At 37.1% G+C, this 17,876-nt stretch overlaps 9 protein-coding genes across 9 annotated transcripts; 4 read left to right on the top strand and 5 right to left on the bottom strand.

Annotated features, from left to right (window-relative positions):
- Window positions 1–23: 23 nt before the first annotated feature.
- EV154DRAFT_495150 (D-isomer specific 2-hydroxyacid dehydrogenase) lies at window positions 24–1,292 on the top strand. The gene is made up of 5 exons (XM_051600002.1): window positions 24–170; window positions 226–288; window positions 342–538; window positions 592–888; window positions 944–1,292. Exons 1-5 carry the CDS (start codon window positions 35–37, stop codon window positions 1,208–1,210), a joined length of 960 nt encoding a protein of 319 aa, XP_051461925.1. The 5' UTR covers window positions 24–34; the 3' UTR covers window positions 1,211–1,292.
- Window positions 1,293–2,209: 917 nt separating this feature from the next.
- On the top strand, window positions 2,210–3,266 carry EV154DRAFT_536088 (uncharacterized protein; the record flags this gene model as incomplete). Its single annotated transcript, XM_051604113.1, has 3 exons — window positions 2,210–2,331; window positions 2,369–2,913; window positions 2,983–3,266. The coding sequence occupies 3 exons, from the start codon at window positions 2,210–2,212 to the stop codon at window positions 3,264–3,266; spliced, it is 951 nt and encodes a 316-aa protein (XP_051461924.1).
- A 571-nt stretch (window positions 3,267–3,837) lies between these two features.
- EV154DRAFT_495146 (tubulin binding cofactor C-domain-containing protein) lies at window positions 3,838–5,121 on the top strand. The gene is made up of 5 exons (XM_051600001.1): window positions 3,838–3,967; window positions 4,030–4,184; window positions 4,240–4,662; window positions 4,722–4,826; window positions 4,888–5,121. The coding sequence occupies exons 1-5, from the start codon at window positions 3,850–3,852 to the stop codon at window positions 5,068–5,070; spliced, it is 984 nt and encodes a 327-aa protein (XP_051461923.1). The 5' UTR covers window positions 3,838–3,849; the 3' UTR covers window positions 5,071–5,121.
- A 595-nt stretch (window positions 5,122–5,716) lies between these two features.
- Window positions 5,717–7,697, top strand: EV154DRAFT_457604 (uncharacterized protein). Its single transcript, XM_051597412.1, has 7 exons — window positions 5,717–6,156; window positions 6,231–6,402; window positions 6,482–6,496; window positions 6,557–6,646; window positions 6,699–6,936; window positions 7,008–7,405; window positions 7,485–7,697. The coding sequence occupies exons 1-7, from the start codon at window positions 5,799–5,801 to the stop codon at window positions 7,675–7,677; spliced, it is 1,464 nt and encodes a 487-aa protein (XP_051461922.1). The 5' UTR covers window positions 5,717–5,798; the 3' UTR covers window positions 7,678–7,697.
- A 394-nt stretch (window positions 7,698–8,091) lies between these two features.
- On the bottom strand, window positions 8,092–9,487 carry EV154DRAFT_495144 (Gcp-like domain-containing protein). The gene is made up of 3 exons (XM_051600000.1): window positions 9,053–9,487; window positions 8,404–8,978; window positions 8,092–8,341 (listed from the first exon to the last, which is right to left on the bottom strand). The coding sequence occupies exons 1-3, from the start codon at window positions 9,449–9,451 to the stop codon at window positions 8,155–8,157; spliced, it is 1,161 nt and encodes a 386-aa protein (XP_051461921.1). The 5' UTR covers window positions 9,452–9,487; the 3' UTR covers window positions 8,092–8,154.
- A 58-nt stretch (window positions 9,488–9,545) lies between these two features.
- On the bottom strand, window positions 9,546–11,143 carry EV154DRAFT_495142 (Dbl homology domain-containing protein). The gene is made up of 5 exons (XM_051599999.1): window positions 10,657–11,143; window positions 10,466–10,564; window positions 10,091–10,396; window positions 9,934–10,030; window positions 9,546–9,872 (listed from the first exon to the last, which is right to left on the bottom strand). The coding sequence occupies exons 1-5, from the start codon at window positions 11,086–11,088 to the stop codon at window positions 9,769–9,771; spliced, it is 1,038 nt and encodes a 345-aa protein (XP_051461920.1). The 5' UTR covers window positions 11,089–11,143; the 3' UTR covers window positions 9,546–9,768.
- Window positions 11,144–11,811: 668 nt separating this feature from the next.
- Window positions 11,812–13,495, bottom strand: EV154DRAFT_495139 (camp-dependent protein kinase 10). Its single transcript, XM_051599998.1, has 4 exons — window positions 13,079–13,495; window positions 12,798–12,966; window positions 12,131–12,746; window positions 11,812–12,070 (listed from the first exon to the last, which is right to left on the bottom strand). The coding sequence occupies exons 1-4, from the start codon at window positions 13,401–13,403 to the stop codon at window positions 11,948–11,950; spliced, it is 1,233 nt and encodes a 410-aa protein (XP_051461919.1). The 5' UTR covers window positions 13,404–13,495; the 3' UTR covers window positions 11,812–11,947.
- Window positions 13,496–13,901: 406 nt separating this feature from the next.
- EV154DRAFT_541936 (chaperonin 10-like protein) lies at window positions 13,902–15,211 on the bottom strand. Its single transcript, XM_051604496.1, has 2 exons — window positions 14,306–15,211; window positions 13,902–14,236 (listed from the first exon to the last, which is right to left on the bottom strand). Exons 1-2 carry the CDS (start codon window positions 15,072–15,074, stop codon window positions 13,953–13,955), a joined length of 1,053 nt encoding a protein of 350 aa, XP_051461918.1. The 5' UTR covers window positions 15,075–15,211; the 3' UTR covers window positions 13,902–13,952.
- Window positions 15,212–16,333: 1,122 nt separating this feature from the next.
- On the bottom strand, window positions 16,334–17,871 carry EV154DRAFT_413140 (uncharacterized protein; the record flags this gene model as incomplete). The annotated part of the gene is made up of 3 exons (XM_051595553.1): window positions 16,334–17,460; window positions 17,523–17,663; window positions 17,733–17,871. The coding sequence occupies 3 exons, from the start codon at window positions 17,869–17,871 to the stop codon at window positions 16,334–16,336; spliced, it is 1,407 nt and encodes a 468-aa protein (XP_051461917.1).
- Between the last annotated feature and the right edge of the window lie 5 nt (window positions 17,872–17,876).

Below are 17,876 nucleotides of genomic sequence, written 5' to 3'. Positions count from 1 at the left end.
TGGACCTTAAATAATAAAAAACATCTTTTTCATCATGTCACCTAAAGTATTAGTCACTCGTATTTTACCTCCTCAGGCTCAATCCCGTTTATTAGAGCAAGACTTTGACTTGTACCAATGGCAAGAAGATTCATGTATTCCTCGACACGTCTTATTAGAAAAAATTAAAGGTACACCCCACCCTTTTTATAATGCTTAAAAAAAAACTCAATTTTTTTTTGAAAGGTGTGGATGCATTATTTTGTTTATTGACCGAAAAAATCGATCAAGAATTACTGGATGCAGCAGGTAAGCCTCCCCTCCAATCATTTTTGTATTCTAATAATAATAATAATTAAAAGGCCCTCAGTTAAAGGTGATTGCAACAATGAGTGTGGGCTATGATCATATCGATGTCCAGGCTGTCAAATCCCGTGGCATTTTGCTAGGATATACACCCGATGTATTAACAGATGCCACTGCCGATCTCACCGTTTTACTGGCTTTAGGCGCATCCCGTAGAATCAAAGAGAGTATTCGTGCTGCTGAGGATGGTCAGGTAAAAAACACCTATTTTTATTTTATTCAATCCCATGTGCTGACATGGATAAGTGGGGTAAATGGGCTCCCACTTGGTTATGTGGATCTCAATTCACCAACAAGACGCTGGGAATTGTGGGCTTAGGTAGAATTGGTGAGGCTGTAGGAGACCGTTTGAAAGCATTTGGCATAGGTCGTGTTATTTATTCCGGACGCAGTGAAAAACCTGGAAACAGACTCGGTGCCGAATTTGTGCCTTTCCAAACCCTATTGGCTGAATCCGATGTCATTGTTGTCTGTTGTGCTTTAACAAAGGACACTGAAAACATGTTTAATTATGAAGCCTTTTCCCGCATGAAGAAATCAGTGGTAAGTCCTCTTTTTTTATTTATGCTTGTGTACTCTTAAATAACATCTTGAATAGGTCTTTGTCAATTCCGCACGCGGCGGTATTGTGCACCAGGATGACTTGGTACGTGCCTTAAAGGAGAATTTGGTAGGTGCCGTAGGCTTGGATGTGACCACACCAGAGCCTTTACCTCCAACCCATCCATTGTACACCTTCCCCAATTGTCTGGTATTGCCTCATGTTGGTAGTGCCACCTTTGAAACAAGAGAAAATATGGCAAACATGACCTTAGGAAATATCTTGGCTGGTTTAAAGAACGAGCCATTGCCTTACTCCATCTAACGAGTCTTATATTTATTATAATTAAAACACACACACACTTGTATAAGTAAGGTCTTTTGGTACTTCCAGTCTCGATGAACCCAATTTTTTGACCCTCCCTAAATGGATTTCATGTTGAATAGATTCTACTAAAAGTTCGAGAAGCTCATTATAATATTTGTAGATAAGAAGCCGGGAGAGACGAAGCATCGGCTACTGTTTCGAATCATTAGAATACTTCAAAAAAAGTAACTACTAAGCATCTTCAACACGGACATAGAAAACACCGACTGTTTACACCTATTTAACGGACGAACCTTCCCAATAAATGAAAGGATTTGCACATTGTTATGCTTATATTCATAGCCTTGATCGAAGAAAGAGGTTACATATGCATTCTTCTCTTTTCACCCCCGACCTTCAACCGATTGAGATATTGCGGGAAAGTGTTTTAAAGATAAGGGTTTTACCTGGTAGACTAATTTATAGTGATACTTAGAATATCTAAAAGGAGGGCTGTCAAGATGTTCCTGTTGAGCCTGTGCAAACTATAATCCAGCATTTTATTAATACCCCTCCCCCCAAAAATACTTAAATATAAACAATTGCTGTGGCCTTTTGTGAACAGTGAAGCAAAATAATTTTTCAGAAAAAGCTTGGCAAGCTATGTATTTTTCTGGGTCATTTAAACCGGCGGGGAAGCACAGTTTTTTTTTGCGGGCTTACAACATGAGACTTGCCCTGAGAATGTGGGTGAGTTCTTTATTTTTCATTGGATCATGATAATATATGATATCCTTATTTAGCTGTCTTGCAGAAAATGTAAAACGTAAGCCGTTTTCCTAAACGAGGAGCGTACTTCATCTCATTATCGCGGGAGGTTAGTTCACTTAATATAAAAGGACCTGTCAAATGTCCTTGTAGATCAAATCAACCAACAATTTATATAAAGATCATGTCTACTGAAAACGATACATTACTGCCTGGGCTGGTGTCAAGAAGGGAGAACCCCTTGTCCAAATGCAACTGACACTCAAGACATGGGATGATAATTCTGTCGAGATGAACGTGACCCATTGTGGTATCTGCGGCTCGGATATTCATACCTTGGACGAGAACTGGCGTTCTGCTAATCGCCCCCTGTGTTGTTGGTCATGAAATTGTTGGTGTTGTTTCCAGAGTAGGTAAGAACGTTACCAATCTCAAGGTGGGTGACCGTGCTGGTGTATGTGCCCAATCTAGCTCTTGCCATGAATGTGAATTATGTTTAGATGGTCAAGAAAATATGTGTCAGGGAGGTGGTGTCTTTACCTATGACTCTCGTTGGCCTTGTGGCAGTAAATCTTATGGTGGTTACGCTGATAAGTGGAGAGGCGATTATCGTTTTGCCTTCAAGGTTCCTGATACAATGACCAGTGAAATTGCTGCTACTTTTTTCTGTGCTGGTGTCACTACCTACGCTCCCTTGAAGCGTTCTAACATTATTCCCGGAAAATCCGTTGTCGGTATCATGGGTATTGGTGGTCTTGGTCATTTCGGTGTTCAATTCGCAAAGGGTTTGGGTGCCAAGGTCATTGGTATCTCTCATAATGAGAATAAGCGTGATATTGCTTTGGAACTTGGTTGTGATGGTTATATCAACGCTAGTGATGAAGCATCCATGGCTAAATACAACAGTAGTTTGACTCATATCCTTTGTACCGGAGCCAGTCCTGACTTTCAATGTAAGTTTTACATAATGGTATTTAAACCCTGTTCAAGTTCTTAACTTTTTTTTAAAAAAAAACAAATAGGGCACACCTACTTCGCTCTCTTGAAAGTCAATGGTCACTTTATCAATGTTAATGTTCCTGAATGGCAATATCCTGGTATGAGTGCTTTTACTTTGCTTTCAAAGCAAATCAAAGTGTACGGTTCTGGCATTGGATCTCCTAGAGAAATCGAAGAAATGCTTGCCTTTGCTGCTGAGAAAGATATCAAGCCTTGGATTACCACCTACAAGATGTCTGATGTAAATAAGGCCATTGAAGACTTTAGAGCTGGAAAGCCTCGATTCAGATTTGTCTTGGAAAACTAATTCAATAAATAAAATCAATACTCATAAATATTTAGGAGACCTATCTCAGATATGTGTGGTAACTCTTTTATTTCATACTTTCTAATGGCACAAATTTTTATTTGTACACTATTTAATGTATTTTCTAAGTTTCTTGAAGCAATATTTTATGTTTACTCGTAAACATTTAGCTAAAACATTGTTAAATAGTAATAGCTGCCAATGTTTAGCTGGCTCTTTTTAAATAGATATCATTGTCGTTAATTCTCCAAGATACACTACTTGAATAATACGTATTGCTTCTGGGGGTATGTAACCTGCGATAATTAATTTCTCAAACTATTTTTGCTAGAATTAATACAGTCTCGGCTCATAAAGCTGTTAAATTCTGTGTCCGTTAGATAGTAGCTTTTTAAAATCGTCTCGGCCGAAAAAATTATAATTAATAGAGCTCACTAAAAGTTGCAACATTGCATTCACTTGCCCAACAGTAACAACTTCTCGCATAACCCTCAAACCCAGTTTTTTAATAGAAATACGGGCTACATTAAAACGTATTTAGCTGTCCATTACACTACGTACACCACAATGTGTTGTTTTACAAATGGGGGTATTGGAGGACCGCAAGCTCTTATATTGGTTTATAGAATTCAACATGACTGAAAAGACAGCTACTGAAGCCTCCAATGACTTTTGGCTTGAGTTCAAGAATGAAAAACAAGGTTTTTATAAGAGAAAAAGAAAAGTTGACATGAGAATTTAACTCATCTCGTATATTATCTAGTCATTCAGGATCAGTTGGAGAATTCGAGATCTTTGCCAAAAAGTCAGTTACCAACACATTTCAACAGCATTTTACAAAAGATCAACACACTTGAAAAGAATGTGACAAAAGCCACCGAATATATACCCTCTTACGATGAACGACAATGTTCCTTGGTAAGGGATTTTAGTGCCTAGAATAGGACGGGAGAGCTGATATATTATTTTCTAGCAACTCAAAGAACTCATGGAGAAATTGGAAACAACCAAGGCAGAACTAACACCCAAAGCTAAATTTTCATTTAAATCTCGTAAAAACAAGACAGTCGTTGCCCCCGTCACGCCTTCTGTACCGTTGGCTTTACCAAAAGAGGAATCTGAAATCTTGAGCGACGCCACAGTATTACTTCGAGATAAGGATAACTGTGTGCTCACTTTGAAAGACAGTGAACGCAAACAGCAATCTCAAACAAGCGTGGATATCCTCTTGTCCAATCTACATCACTGTGTTGTGATTCTAGAGCAAGATAATGTTCAGATCTCCGCTATTCATATCAAGAATGTTCATCATTGTGTCATTTATTGTGGTTCCATTGAGGGATCCGTTTTGATGTATGGTTTGACAGACTCGGTCTTGGTTGTAGGATGTCACCAGGTAAAAGAAGGAGGTTGGAAGTATTTTCTTTTTTCTTTTTTACTCAAGTTTATTTCTAGTTTCGTATGCATGATGCCCATCATGTAGATATTATGTTGCACGTAACAAGTCGCCCAATTATAGAAGATTCAAACAATATCCAAGTGGGCCGCTTTCAATGCAGTGTAAACAGATAAAAGATATAAAAAAAAAAAAATCCCACTCCACACTAATTGCCTATTTTAGGATGCTGTGAACTATTATGATCAACTTGAGGATTTTAATTGGCTTAAAAAACAAGCCTCTCCAAACTGGACATTGATGGACCAAGATAGATATTCTGTTATCAACAAGCAGTTATCAGTTTTGAAAAATGATAAGACGGAAGATTTACTTTTAAAAGGATTAAGCTTATTGCCTACAGAATAAACAATTGTAATAATAAAAATCAATGGGGATAGTATCTTCTTTCTTGCCTAAGCCCTGATATTTTCGTGAACCGGGATCCGAAGCAGTTATTTTCTCCAACATGATCTGTCACGGATACTAACGTCTAACAAACAGTTTGGTATCATTGATGATGACTAGACATCATGTGAAGAATTAAGTAGATGAAAAGGAGCAGAGAGATATCAAGGTTCGAAAACTCAGTATTTGTACAACAACATGATGCTAATTTCTCACCAAGTATACATGAAAAAAGGACCTCCGCGACCATTAACGTGATTCGGACCATCAAGATAATTCGTTCTTTCCGTTGTACGATTAGATTAATCTCTAATTTAGTCAAACAAGCAGCAAACTTGCTCTTGTATATTCCCACGGCGTCTTTTTTTATTCTATTCAGATAGTCAAAAAAAAAAAAAAAGTATACATCTTTTAGACCGTGGAAAAAAGAACTTGTGAAAAAAAAAAGAAAAAGAAAAAAAAAATGGAAATAGACGTGATTACAGCTACATGATCTTTCTTAAAGATGGGGATATACTTGTTGGTATCATCTCGTAAGAGTTCGTGAGAAAATAATCAAAAGCTATCTATCTATTAGTTGGCGGTATTATTACGTGTCTTTTTGGCGGTATTCTGTAAAAACAGAAATATATAAACGATAGAATTGTAAAGGGGGAACTTTTTTTTTTTTCAAATCATCATTATATTACATGTTTGCCTTACGTTTTAAACCTGCTACTCTCAAGTCTTTTGTGGTAAAACCCATCTGTCGACAGGCCTCTATCTTGTCCCTCCGAAAGTTTTCTTTACTCACTGAAGCTCAAAACAAGGATAGCCACCAACAAATGTTCTCAGTTGGTACTAGCAACGGCTTCCTTCCCCGTCAAGAACCCTTGGCTGAGCTTCCCCAGGAGTTTAACAGACTCGAGTCTCTTCTGCAACGTATGCCTATGCAACTGTTAGATGGTACTCCTGGTCTTTTGGCGAGCGGTCAATTCGGCGATGCTGTAAGAGATGAACTGCCTCTTTACGAAATCGATGGAATCACAGACCAACGTCTTTTATCCGGTAAGCTATCATCTGAATCTGAAACCATGGTACGTTTCTTTCGCTATGTAGTAACTTATTCTTGAATAAATCAGCCCTCTTTCGTGATTATACATTTGCTGCCTCGGCTTATTTATTAGAGCCTTGCGATATTCTCTATCGCTCTCAAAGCGACTATGGTTTGGGAAGGAAGGTCTTGCCTATGAACATTGCTGTGCCTCTGTCCAAAGTCTCCAAAAAAATCCATAGTCAGCCTTTTATGGAATAGTAAGAGCTTATAATTCTCACCGTGTTACTTTTATCTAGCTACTAATAGTCGTTTTCTTTTCTCATTTTTTTTTATTAGTGCGTTGAGTTATGCGTAAGCTGAAGTATTGATAAAAGAATAAAAATTATGTACTGATAAATCATCAATTTATAGCTTGTATAATTACAAGAAAATCAATCCTTTGGGTGGTTTAAGTTACGATAACTTGGCATTGATCCGCGCTTTTGCTGGTAGCGAGTCTGAGTAAGTGACTAAAACTCAAAATCATAAAATAAATTACTCATGTGTACTATAGGAAAGGTTTTGTCTTGAACCATGTGACGATGGTTTCCTACTCTCCCAGTCTTGTCCGTTATGCGACTAACGCTCTCAATGCTGTTGAAAGTAATGACCGAAAGAAGTTTGATATGCAAATGGCTGGTTTGAACGAAACTTACGAGTCCATTAACAAGGAAATGGAAATGATGTGGTCACGCAGTATGCCTGAAGACTACATCAAGTTCAGAACTTTTATTATGGGTACCAAGAATCAGGTAAATGCTTAGCTATTTCCAACAGATTATGTTAAAGCGTTGTACTAACTATACTCTTTTTTTTTTACCAGCCTATGTTTCCTGATGGTGTAATTTATGAAGGTGTAAGCGACACTCCTGTCACGCATCGTGGCGAGTCCGGAGCTAATGACTCTATGGTACCACTGGGCGACAATCTGCTTCAAATTACTGAGCTTATGCCCGAAAACCCCTTGACCAATGTCTTGCGCGACTTTAGGTCTTATCGTCCTACCAACCATCGCGAATTCTTGGAATATGTTCAGGACAAGGCCAGGAAAGTCGGCGTAAAAGAGTTTGCAATGAAGGATGCTAATTCAGCCGCCTATTACTTGTCTAATATTGACCAAATTCGCGCGTTTCGTCATCGCCATTGGAACTTTACAAAGGAGTATATTATCAAGCATACCGCTCATCCTGTTGCTACAGGAGGATCTCCCATTATAACTTGGTAAGGATTATTTTTTGGATGCATGAAAGTGGATAATTGATACTGAGTTTTTTTTTTTTTATTTATTTTTTATCTCCAGGTTACCAAATCAACTTGGTGCAGTGCTTGATTTATTAAACACTGTGGGCAGCCAAATCAACAAGAACGAATTAACTGAAAGCAATCTGATTCGTGTTGAAGAGATTATGAAACGTGCTCAAGCTCAAAAACGATTCCTCGATAGGGAGGTTGCTAGTCTTAAAAATAAGTTCAAGGATCAAGACCGCACCTAAACTTTTTTTTTACGAATGATGAATAAAAATTTTTTTCTTACTTTTTCCTTACTTTTTAAATTAATCATCTTAAACATGCTCTGTACAAGGGATATTTTATAATATTCGTATCTATTCGCACATGTTTTGGTTACATAATATGTTTCACCTATTAATACACAATCTCCGTGCAATGTGAATACAAAAAAAAGTACGGGCCAATTCAATGGCTGAAATTCACAGTTTAGATCGACACGAATTTCTGTAAATGGCCATACCCGGTATTTCAATTCGAATGTGCTACAATGGCAACTTTCTTTTTCAAGATTATCGAATTTCTTCTAGTTTTAGAATAATAACTTTTTATATAAAATCGTGAACTTAGCGATCGTGATTTGAGTATTTTTTTTTTTTTTTTTTTAAAAAAAAAATATACGTATATTAAAAAACTGCAATTCATAATCGGCCTTGAAAACGAAATGCCCGTGTAACGGAAATTCAATCAATTCTAAACTTTAATGAGTCAATCGGCCACTTTGGTAAGGTGGTAATGGTATAATCGTCAATGAGGCCTGCTTGAAATCTCTCGAGCCCTGCCCATGCGATCATGACTCCATTATCAGTGCATAATTGCGGAGGAGGGCATATCAAAGGCAAGTTGTAAGACCCTGCCAGTGCTCCCAGTCTATTTTAGGCATGTATCACGTTAGCCCATTTTGTGTAATCCATTTTTCTGTGCTGACTAACCTTGTTCGGAATAATGTGTTACTTGCCACACCGCCGCTGACAACTAATGCAGTCAAAGGTTTCTTATTTTCGATCAACTCTTGTTTTAACGCAATCGATAACTTTTGCTCAATATGCTGAATACAAATCAATTGAAAGGCTGCGGCGATATCAGATACATCCTGGGGATTGTCCAAATCCACCAATTTCTCTACCTCAATTAGCCTAGCAACTGCACTTTTTAGGCCCGAAAAACTAAACGCGATGACATATTTATTTCGTTCGAGCATTGGCTTGGGTAGACGAGACATGAATCGCTCAGGGTCCCCCTTTAATGCAGCTCTTTCGAGTGCTGCACCTGGTCCTCCTCTTCTTCCCTTTAACCAATCCAGCCTTAATAAGCGTGCGGTTTTATCAATGGCTTCTCCCACCGCATTATCCAATGTTGTTCCTAATTGATCATAGTCACCGATTTTGTTTGCTGTTAACAGGAGTGTGTGGCCACCGGATATAAGTAAGGTCATAAATGGAAAAGCAGGTGAAGGTTGGTTTAGATCATTGTCCGTAGTTAACCTAGCTGTCAATGCATGTGCCTCCTATATTATTATTTTTTTTTGACATGCCATTTAGCAAAGAGTGTACTAATATATGCAAGATAATGTACATGTACCATATGATGTACGCCAATCAATGGCTTTTTGGATACGGCAGCTAGTGTCTTTGCGGCATTCAGACCTACAGGAAGACAGGGTGGCAAACCAGGACCTCTTGTCACAGCAATGGCGTCCAAGTCTCCAATAGTTAAACCAGCAAGTTCCAATGTCTCACAAATGACACCGGGCAAGTTGCGTGAATGACCTTTGCTGGCTAAAGTAGGTACGATGCCACCCATGGGTTCATGCATCTCTTGCTGTCCACGAACCACTTCTGCTAATATTTGGCGATCGGAGGTGACGATGGCTGCCGACGTGTCATCGCAGGAAGTTTCAATACCAAGAACTCTTAAAGGCCGTGCTCGCGTTGATAAAAATCTGACACTTGTCTTGCAAACAGTACGTAATAATCTCATAATAAGAGGGGAGGGGTGCAAGACTGGGGATGAAAAATTATACCCAAAAAAAAAAAAAAAAACTTTCAAGGCTGGAGTCTGAAATATCCGTCACCCTTAAGATCTACCGTTGATAAAATGCCGAAAGAGTAATTAGATCAATTTTTTATAAATATATGCAATGGGGATGGGAGAAGGGGATTATGTTTAAGAATTAGATAGTACTAGAATACAAGTGGTATTGAATAACTTATGTGTGCGTGAGGGATTTTTTTCTTGAGTTTTTTTTTCTTTTTCTTTGCGTTTACATGTACAGGATGTGAGGGGGTAAAAAAGGACTATTGAATCTCATTCATAGCATGCGCTAGAGCAAGATGACATTTTAGTGATCTTTGAATGAATATAAAGTCAGAACTATCCTGATTAGAATGTTTGGTAAGGTCTAATACAGAAATAAGATTAAACTTTTTTTTAATTTGAGCGTTTCTGTGACAATTATTTACCTTTAAGTAACAATCCATAACGTGTAATACGTTGGATAGGAGCAATCATGTAGTTGGACAACCCCATTCTGTTTGTTTCCTTTTTCCGCAACGAGTCCTGATAGGGCATGTTAGACAAAATAAAAAATATAAAGTACGTTTCGTCTTTTTTTTTTACCTGAGCGAGTTGTCGATAAACTATACTTCGATCAGCTCTTTGGATGCAGCGTTGTTGTTTCGAAAAATTTGCAGCGTAATTGATGTAGATTTCGAATTGATCTTCCAAATCGCAGAAAACTTTACCTAGAGATCCTTGTGTTTCTCCATTTTCGGTTGTACAAAGAGCATCTTTTAACCGATGCACCAATGTAGAAGAAAGGGAAATTAATTCGGGGATAAATGCAAATATGGTTTGAATATCCCTCAAGTTGACTAAGGGTCGAGGGTATGCAGTCGCCGCTTCCAACAATGGATCCATAAAAATCTAAATTATAATTTTTTCTAGATTCTTAATAATTGCTAACCCGAAATTTTCTACATTTTTTGTGTTTACCTGTTTAATAATCAATAAATGCTCCAGATACGTGATTTCAGTAGTCATTAGTTCGTTCAATATGAAGTGCAGTAAATGCGGTGATTGACCATGAGGTAACTGGTAGATTGGAAAAAAAAAAGAAAGATAGAGAGTGCCTGTGTGTGAGAATCCGGATGTATTACAATTCTAAAGAAAAAAAGAATCTTTACCATTTTCGATTCATTCAAGTACTGTTGGAAAGTATTCTTCCAGATATCCACACCTTCTTTTTCCTTGTAAGAAAGGTGTTTTTTATTTAAATATAGTTTGTCGGGTGTCAATGATCTTTTAAGACGTGCGGATAGTGATACTTGATTGTTGGGTATTAATAAGGACGGCGCGGAACCTGAATAAGAAAGAGGAGATTGAGCTGATGAAGTAGCCCAAGTGCGCACTTTGTTGTCATGGGGAAGTCGATTGAAAACGTTTGTTTCTAAAACTGACACGGAACGACGTGCAGGGCTGACCGTTGATTTTACTAACGATGCTTTATACGGCTCAAATGAAATGGGATGATTATCTGAAAATAATGTATCGATTGTTGCCGATGCCCATTCTTTGGTTTCAAATGTAGTATCCTCAACTGGAAAATGTGGTGGCATATTATTCACACTTTTCAATCTCTCTCTCTCAAAAAAATTAAAAATAAAAAAAAAATGTTAAAAGAAGAAAGCTAAAAGCAAATGAGAACAAAAAGTGAAGCATTTATACACAATAGATTTAAAGTCAGCTGGGAGAAAGAACAAAAAAAAAAAAAAAAAAAAAAGAGTGAGGGGATCAACACAAAAATTAAGCAGCTAATATCATGAACAATGAAATTGCGCAATTTTCTTTTCTTTGCAAATCCCTGGATTTTGAACACACAATTTTTATTGATTTCATACAACATACGGTTGTCAAAAAAAAAAACTTATAAAAAAATATCGTCATTGAATCGTACGAGATTATTTTGAGATCAAATAGAAGACGCTGCTGAAACAAACACTGGTGTTACGTGTGTGAAAATAAGTAAAGGTTATTTTCGTCAATGATGCTGACTTGAATCTTTTTTTTTTCCCGTGAACACAGACAACAACAAGAGAATACACAACGGGCCGAAAGCGTTCAATCCCTAATATTTAAGAGTCAATGGGATTTACGGGTGTGATTTATGACGAGTTGTGATTAAATGATATCACTTTTGAAAGTGTGCTTCGATGTTACGTTTTGTATCAAGCGGTGTGATAGGACCGCAAATAAATACTACGTACATAGTGTTCACTACAATAGCCCTTTAAGAAAGAGCTCTAGATTCAGGTTAAGTTATTTTTTAAAAAAAAAAAGAATTATATTATCCTCAAGAGGTTAAAATAGCATTATTATTATTATTATTATTAATATATATTATATACAAAGAAAAAAAAGAAGAAATACAGGGTTAAAAGGGAATATTGGCAAGAAAAAAGTTGTTTGCAGCACTTTTTAAAAGTCAGCAAACAAATCGCGAAAAGGGTCACCTTCTGGCTGCTTATTTTTTGCTTCATCTGGATATTTTTCGAAATTGCTGGTATCATAGTCATTTGAATGAGCAGGAATAATAGGCGCCTTATTTTAAATTCAGTGATGTTAGTATAAAGAAAGAAATAAAGATCTTGAGTACATTACCCGCACAGTCTTGTTCAGTAATGCATGCCAGTCTGTATTACGAAACCATTTATGCTTTTTCACATCTTGTGCACCCCCCTTCATATTTCCTAATCTCTTGGTACGATCAATGACGAGTAGCTTTTTCAGGAGGTCTTTACCAGAATTCTCAAAATAACTTGGGTATTGCACCTTGCCACCTAAAATACGCTCATAGATACCAAAATGATTGTCATCATAAAATGGAGGATATCCAGCCATCATTTCAAATATCAAGATTCCAAGAGACCACCAATCCACGGACTTACTGTGCCCTTTGCTCTGAATAATTTCAGGTGCTAAATATTCCGGTGTTCCACAGAGTGTCCATGTCCTATCAAGCACCTTTTTAGCAAATCCGAAATCCGTAATCTTGATGTATCCACGATGATCCAACAAAATATTTTCGGGCTTGAGATCGCGGTAAATAATGTCTTTGGAATGCAAATATTCTAACGCTAATACGATTTCTGCTGCATAAAATCGAGCAGTGTCATTAGGAAACCGACCTGACTTTCTTAAATGTCGAAATAATTCTCCACCAATGACATATTCTTGTAGCATAAATAAATTTTCATGGTCTTGAAACGTGCAGTATCTAATTTTACTATTAAATCATATGAAAAATTATAAAAATCATGGGACTTACAATTGTACAATAAATGGAAAATTAATTTGTGAAAGGACATGCCTTTCTGAATTGATATGTTCTACTTGTTTCAGTTTAACAATGTCTGCCTTCTTTAATACTTTAATAGCAAAGTATTGTTTTGTCTTTCTTTGCTTGCTGAGCCAAACCCTACCAAATGTACCAGTACCTGAGAAATCAAATATAGTGTTAAAAAAAATTAAGCTTTTTTTTTTTTTTTTTTTTCATAAATGAGCATCCAATTTATATTGCCATGGCAACTAACTAAAAAGCAAACTAACCTAGGGTTTCTAGCAAATCATAATCCTGGATACCCAAAGCTGGATAAGGGTCAAATATCGGTGGTTGGTTTTGCCAGTGTATCAGTTGTTCTTGATGCGCCACCCAGCGTTCGTTTTCTACGGTCGTTTTGACAACCGTCATATCATTCTGATCGTCTTTTTTGCTCCATAAACCTTGAATGGTGATGGTTGGGCTGAAAGAGATGGAGGCTAACGACGACGACTTTAGCGAACCAGATGCTGAGATGGTTTCTTTTGTTGAAATGTCGGTCTCATTCCGTTTTAAAAAAGACGATACGAAATTAGTTATAAGTTTTAAAGGCATTTTTTTTTCTCTCTATTATGTGTAAATATATATGTAAAAAAAAAAGAGAAAGAGAGAGAGAGAGTATTAGGGAAAATTAAAAAAAAAAAAAAATCACATTAATATGGAAAGGAGGGGGAGTTTATTTAACCGGCACAAAAAAAATAAGGGTTCTTAAATAGCTCAAACACCTGATTCGTAGGAACAAAAGGTGTATTGAATGAATCTGATGACTTGTACTTGGGTACCTTACCCCTCACTTTTGATTTAGAACAATGAGTGACATCGTCACAATAAGGCCATCTCACCCCACACATACACAATGGTTATGACTGGTACCTTAATATATTCCCTTTTTTGGGGATTATCAAATGGCATTTTCATATAGAATGCATGTCTTCTATCGCCCACTGAAACAAGTGTTCTTTTTATATAGAACTGCATATGTATTTTTTATTTTTCATCTACCGCATACTTGTATTTTAAATAATAATAAAAAAAAAATGTCTCAGGGCAACTCATCATAAACAATCCTCCTAGGCTTTATTAACATATTTTATTTTTTTATTTCTAGTTTTCTAAAACAAATCTGAATCGAGGCTTTCCAGCTCTGAAATCTTCAATAGCCTTATTAATATCAGACATCTTGTAGGTGGTGATCCAAGGCTTAACGTCCTTTTCTGCAGCAAAGGCGAGCATTTCTTCGATTTCCTTGGGAGATCCAATACCAGAGCCGTAAATCTTGATTTGCTTTGAAAGCAAAGTAAAAGCACTCATGCCAGGGAATTGCCATTCAGGAGCGCTGACATTAATAAAGTGGCCGTTGACTTTCAAGAGAGCAAAATACGTGTGCCCTTTTTTTTAAAAAAAAAGTTAAAAATTTGACAGCATTTTATAAATTAATGGCATGTGAAATAACTTACATTGAAAATCAGGACTGGTACCGGTACAAAGGATATGAGTTAAACCGCTATTGTATTTGGCCATGGATGCCTCATCACTAGCATTGATATAATCATCACAACCAAGTTCTAAAGCAATCTCGCGCTTGTTGTCATTTTGAGAGATACCAACGACCTTAGCACCTAAAGCCTTTGCGAATTGAACACCAAAATGGCCAAGACCACCAATGCCCATGACACCAACCACAGACTTTCCAGGGATAATATTGGAACGCTTTAAGGGAGCATAGGTAGTGATACCAGCACAAAAGAAGGTAGCAGCAATCTCACTGGTCATATTATCAGGGACTTTGAAAGCAAAACGATAGTCACCTCTCCATTTGTCAGCATAACCACCATAAGATTTATCGCCACAAGGCCATCGGGAGCTATAGGTGTACACAATACCGCCTTGACACATGTTTTCTTGATCATCTAAACACGATTCACATTCATGACAGGCACCCGATTGGGCCCCAACACCAGCGCGATCTCCCACCTTGAGATTCGTGACGTTCTTGCCCACTCTGGTCACTACACCTACAATTTCATGTCCGACCACACAAGGATAGTCTGTAGGACCCCAGTTCTCGTCCAATGTGTGAACATCAGAGCCACAAATACCACAATGGGTTACGTCCATCTCAACAGTATTCTCGTCCCATTGCTTGAGTGTCAATTCCACTTGCGTAAGAGGTTTGCCGTTTTCAACACCGGCCCAGGCAGTAAAGTTATTGTTTTCAGAAGACATATTGGATTATTATTTAGATTTTTATGAGGAACAAAAAAAGAAACTGACAAGATGGTGTCCCTTTTATATATAGGCCAGTTTGACTTTTGCTAGTGAATGTGTGTGTAACACAGCAATCAAAGAGAAACACTCGTCCCTTTTTGGGACAAAGGGCTTACGTTTTTTCTTGCCAATAAATTATAAGAGTAGCGGAATACGAAATTGCATTGCATTATGAGTTCAACCGATGCAAAAGAATGGACCATTTATCCACGGAGACTCTCTTTTTTATCACACGGTAATGCCTATTGCACAACAAGAGATGTCGCGTAGTTAAAAAAAAAATAAGAAAGGATCACGCAATTTGATGCGTTATACGCAATCGAAGGTATCATTTTCCTTAAAGTCGGTGATACACACATCATGTTTTGAATATTATAATATACACATCTTCTTGGCTGCTATCAAGTTTCAAAGAAGGGGTAGGGTTGATGTTGCACCCGATAATCTGTTAACCCTTTTATGAGCAAATTTAATAAAAACCGACCCATCGTTTCTTCGCAATTACTCCTCCCGCGGGTAATTGAACACAATACGTCAAAATTTTAGTCAGCGTGATTTGAATCTTTTTTACAGATATCATTATTACCACGTCTAACCTTTTTTTTTTCGCCAGAGTCTTTTGTAACTCTTGTAATACTCAAGATGATGTAAAGCGATGACGGTATTATTTAAGCAAGCCAAGGTATATTCGGATGCCATTTTTTTCTCTAAATTTTCTCTCGGGTCGAAAGTAACATTTGATTGTACAAAGGGGTATGAAGTAAAGTTTTTTCAAAAGAAAAAATTTTACTTCACAAACATAACCATGTTCTCAGTGTACTTGCAAAAAATTACTGCATACAAAAATCACACTTCCATCATTTATTAAGATACAGTCAAGAAGGTTAGATTCTTCGCAGATAGTTCACTTATTAAGAGGCCGCTTGTGCTCTTTAACAATACAACATTTGAATATATTCCTCTTGTCTTTATATGTTTTTTAATGATTGAAGCTGTTTGGGAGGATAGCTTAAACACATTATGATAAAAGCCAGAGTAAATCATTATACTCTAAAAATAATCATGTAATCAAAGTCAATCTGGCCATCGCTTCTTCAGATGAATTTTATCAGGCTTTATGTGTAAAAGTTATTAGAAGCTCAAACCTATAATAATAATAAAAAGCGGGAGGGGGGGCTGCAGCCTCGATGAATATAAAACAAAGTATTTATTAAACTTTAAACCATCTTTTTATGCAATTTACTGTACTTTGCCTCGGACATGTTTATATATACAATATATCCCGTTTTGAGTGCGATAAAGCATAGTATCACAACCAATGCATAGATATCAATATCATTCTTTTTCATCCAATGGATATCATATCCAACATCTCGGCGATAAGACAATTTACCACTGTCATCGCTTGCAAACAAACTCTCTTCCATAATATCCGCACCTCGCACAACAGCATGAATAGCACTCCCTTGAATAAATGCACTGTAACGATCTAGCTTATCTTGAATCTTTTTCTGCGGATCGACTGCCAGCATGGACAATCTTTCGTACAATGTTTGGTAATCTTGATAGTTATAGTTTAGATTCGTAGTATCCAGATATTTCCCGACGCCTAAACGATCAATGGTCATTGCATTCACAGGCTGATCACCGAAAAACGGATATATAAATAATTTTTTGCGGTTAAAGAGAGCTTCGTGTAATGAGCCAACACCACCATGACTCAAAAAGAACGAGGTGGAAGGATGTTGAAGAATAGCAAATTGGGGTGCCCATCTGGGTAAGTAGATATCTTTATGATCTAGAATATCCCGCAAAGAGTATCTACGTGCTGAGGTTTTTATCAGTTCCGGTAACTGGTCCTTGTTTAAACGAGCCCAGATAATGCCATCGATCATTTGCTTCTCCAATAAAATGACTAATGTTTGCATAATCATGTGTACATCGCTGTTGCTAGGAACAGCATGCTGGCCAAAAGCTACATACGCCACACTATGGTGAGAATTTAAATAGTCCAATGTTGTATTATCAAATGAAGGATAATCGTTTCTCATGACGGGTCCAATCAAATGTACTAAAGGACTATGAGCTCTTGCTATTTCAATCCCAAACACATTGTTGATTATTTTAGGGATATCATTGTATTTAGCTGTCGACACATCTACGGAGGGTCTTAAACCAAATTTCTGTTGAAAAGCACATACGTAGTCTAATTTCTTTTCTAGTTCGTGCATAAACTTGGGGTAGCGAATCCAATTTCGATAAAGTCGTTTCCAAGGTGATTCGTGTTGCGTCGATGGATCGATTGTGGTAAAAGGTAGATTATTGATATATCTCGCACCATTGTCTAATTTTGTTTACACATGTTTAAAAACAGTTCCGTAAGCACATTTTGTATTTGTTATTTACCAAAAAATGTTCCTGTTGTTGTTGTTATGATTACTGGTATTTTAGACACCATTGCACTATCAATGCAACTGACAGCAAATGAATCGCATATAACAAGATCAATACTATCCGTTTCAAACAAATTTTGATACTGCAGAAACTCTGTTTTTTTTATATACGTGTTTAGTTTGGGGTTCATTTTTTAAACATATATCATACTAAAGAAGTTACCCTGGGGATAGTCAATCATACTTGAATGTAGTATATTTGAATAAACCAGTTCAGTTTCTGGATGACTCGTTAAATGCTTCAACACCAAAGGATGATGTAGCAAGTCCACAAGACCACCCACTTGCTTTTGCTTGACCATGGGGT

This window comes from Mucor mucedo, assembly GCF_025094135.1.
Source record: "Mucor mucedo strain NRRL 3635 chromosome Unknown EV154scaffold_10, whole genome shotgun sequence".
NCBI lineage: Eukaryota > Fungi > Mucoromycota > Mucoromycetes > Mucorales > Mucoraceae > Mucor > Mucor mucedo.
The sequence above is the reverse complement of the archived record's forward strand: the minus strand, read 5'-3'. Positions and strand labels throughout refer to the sequence as shown.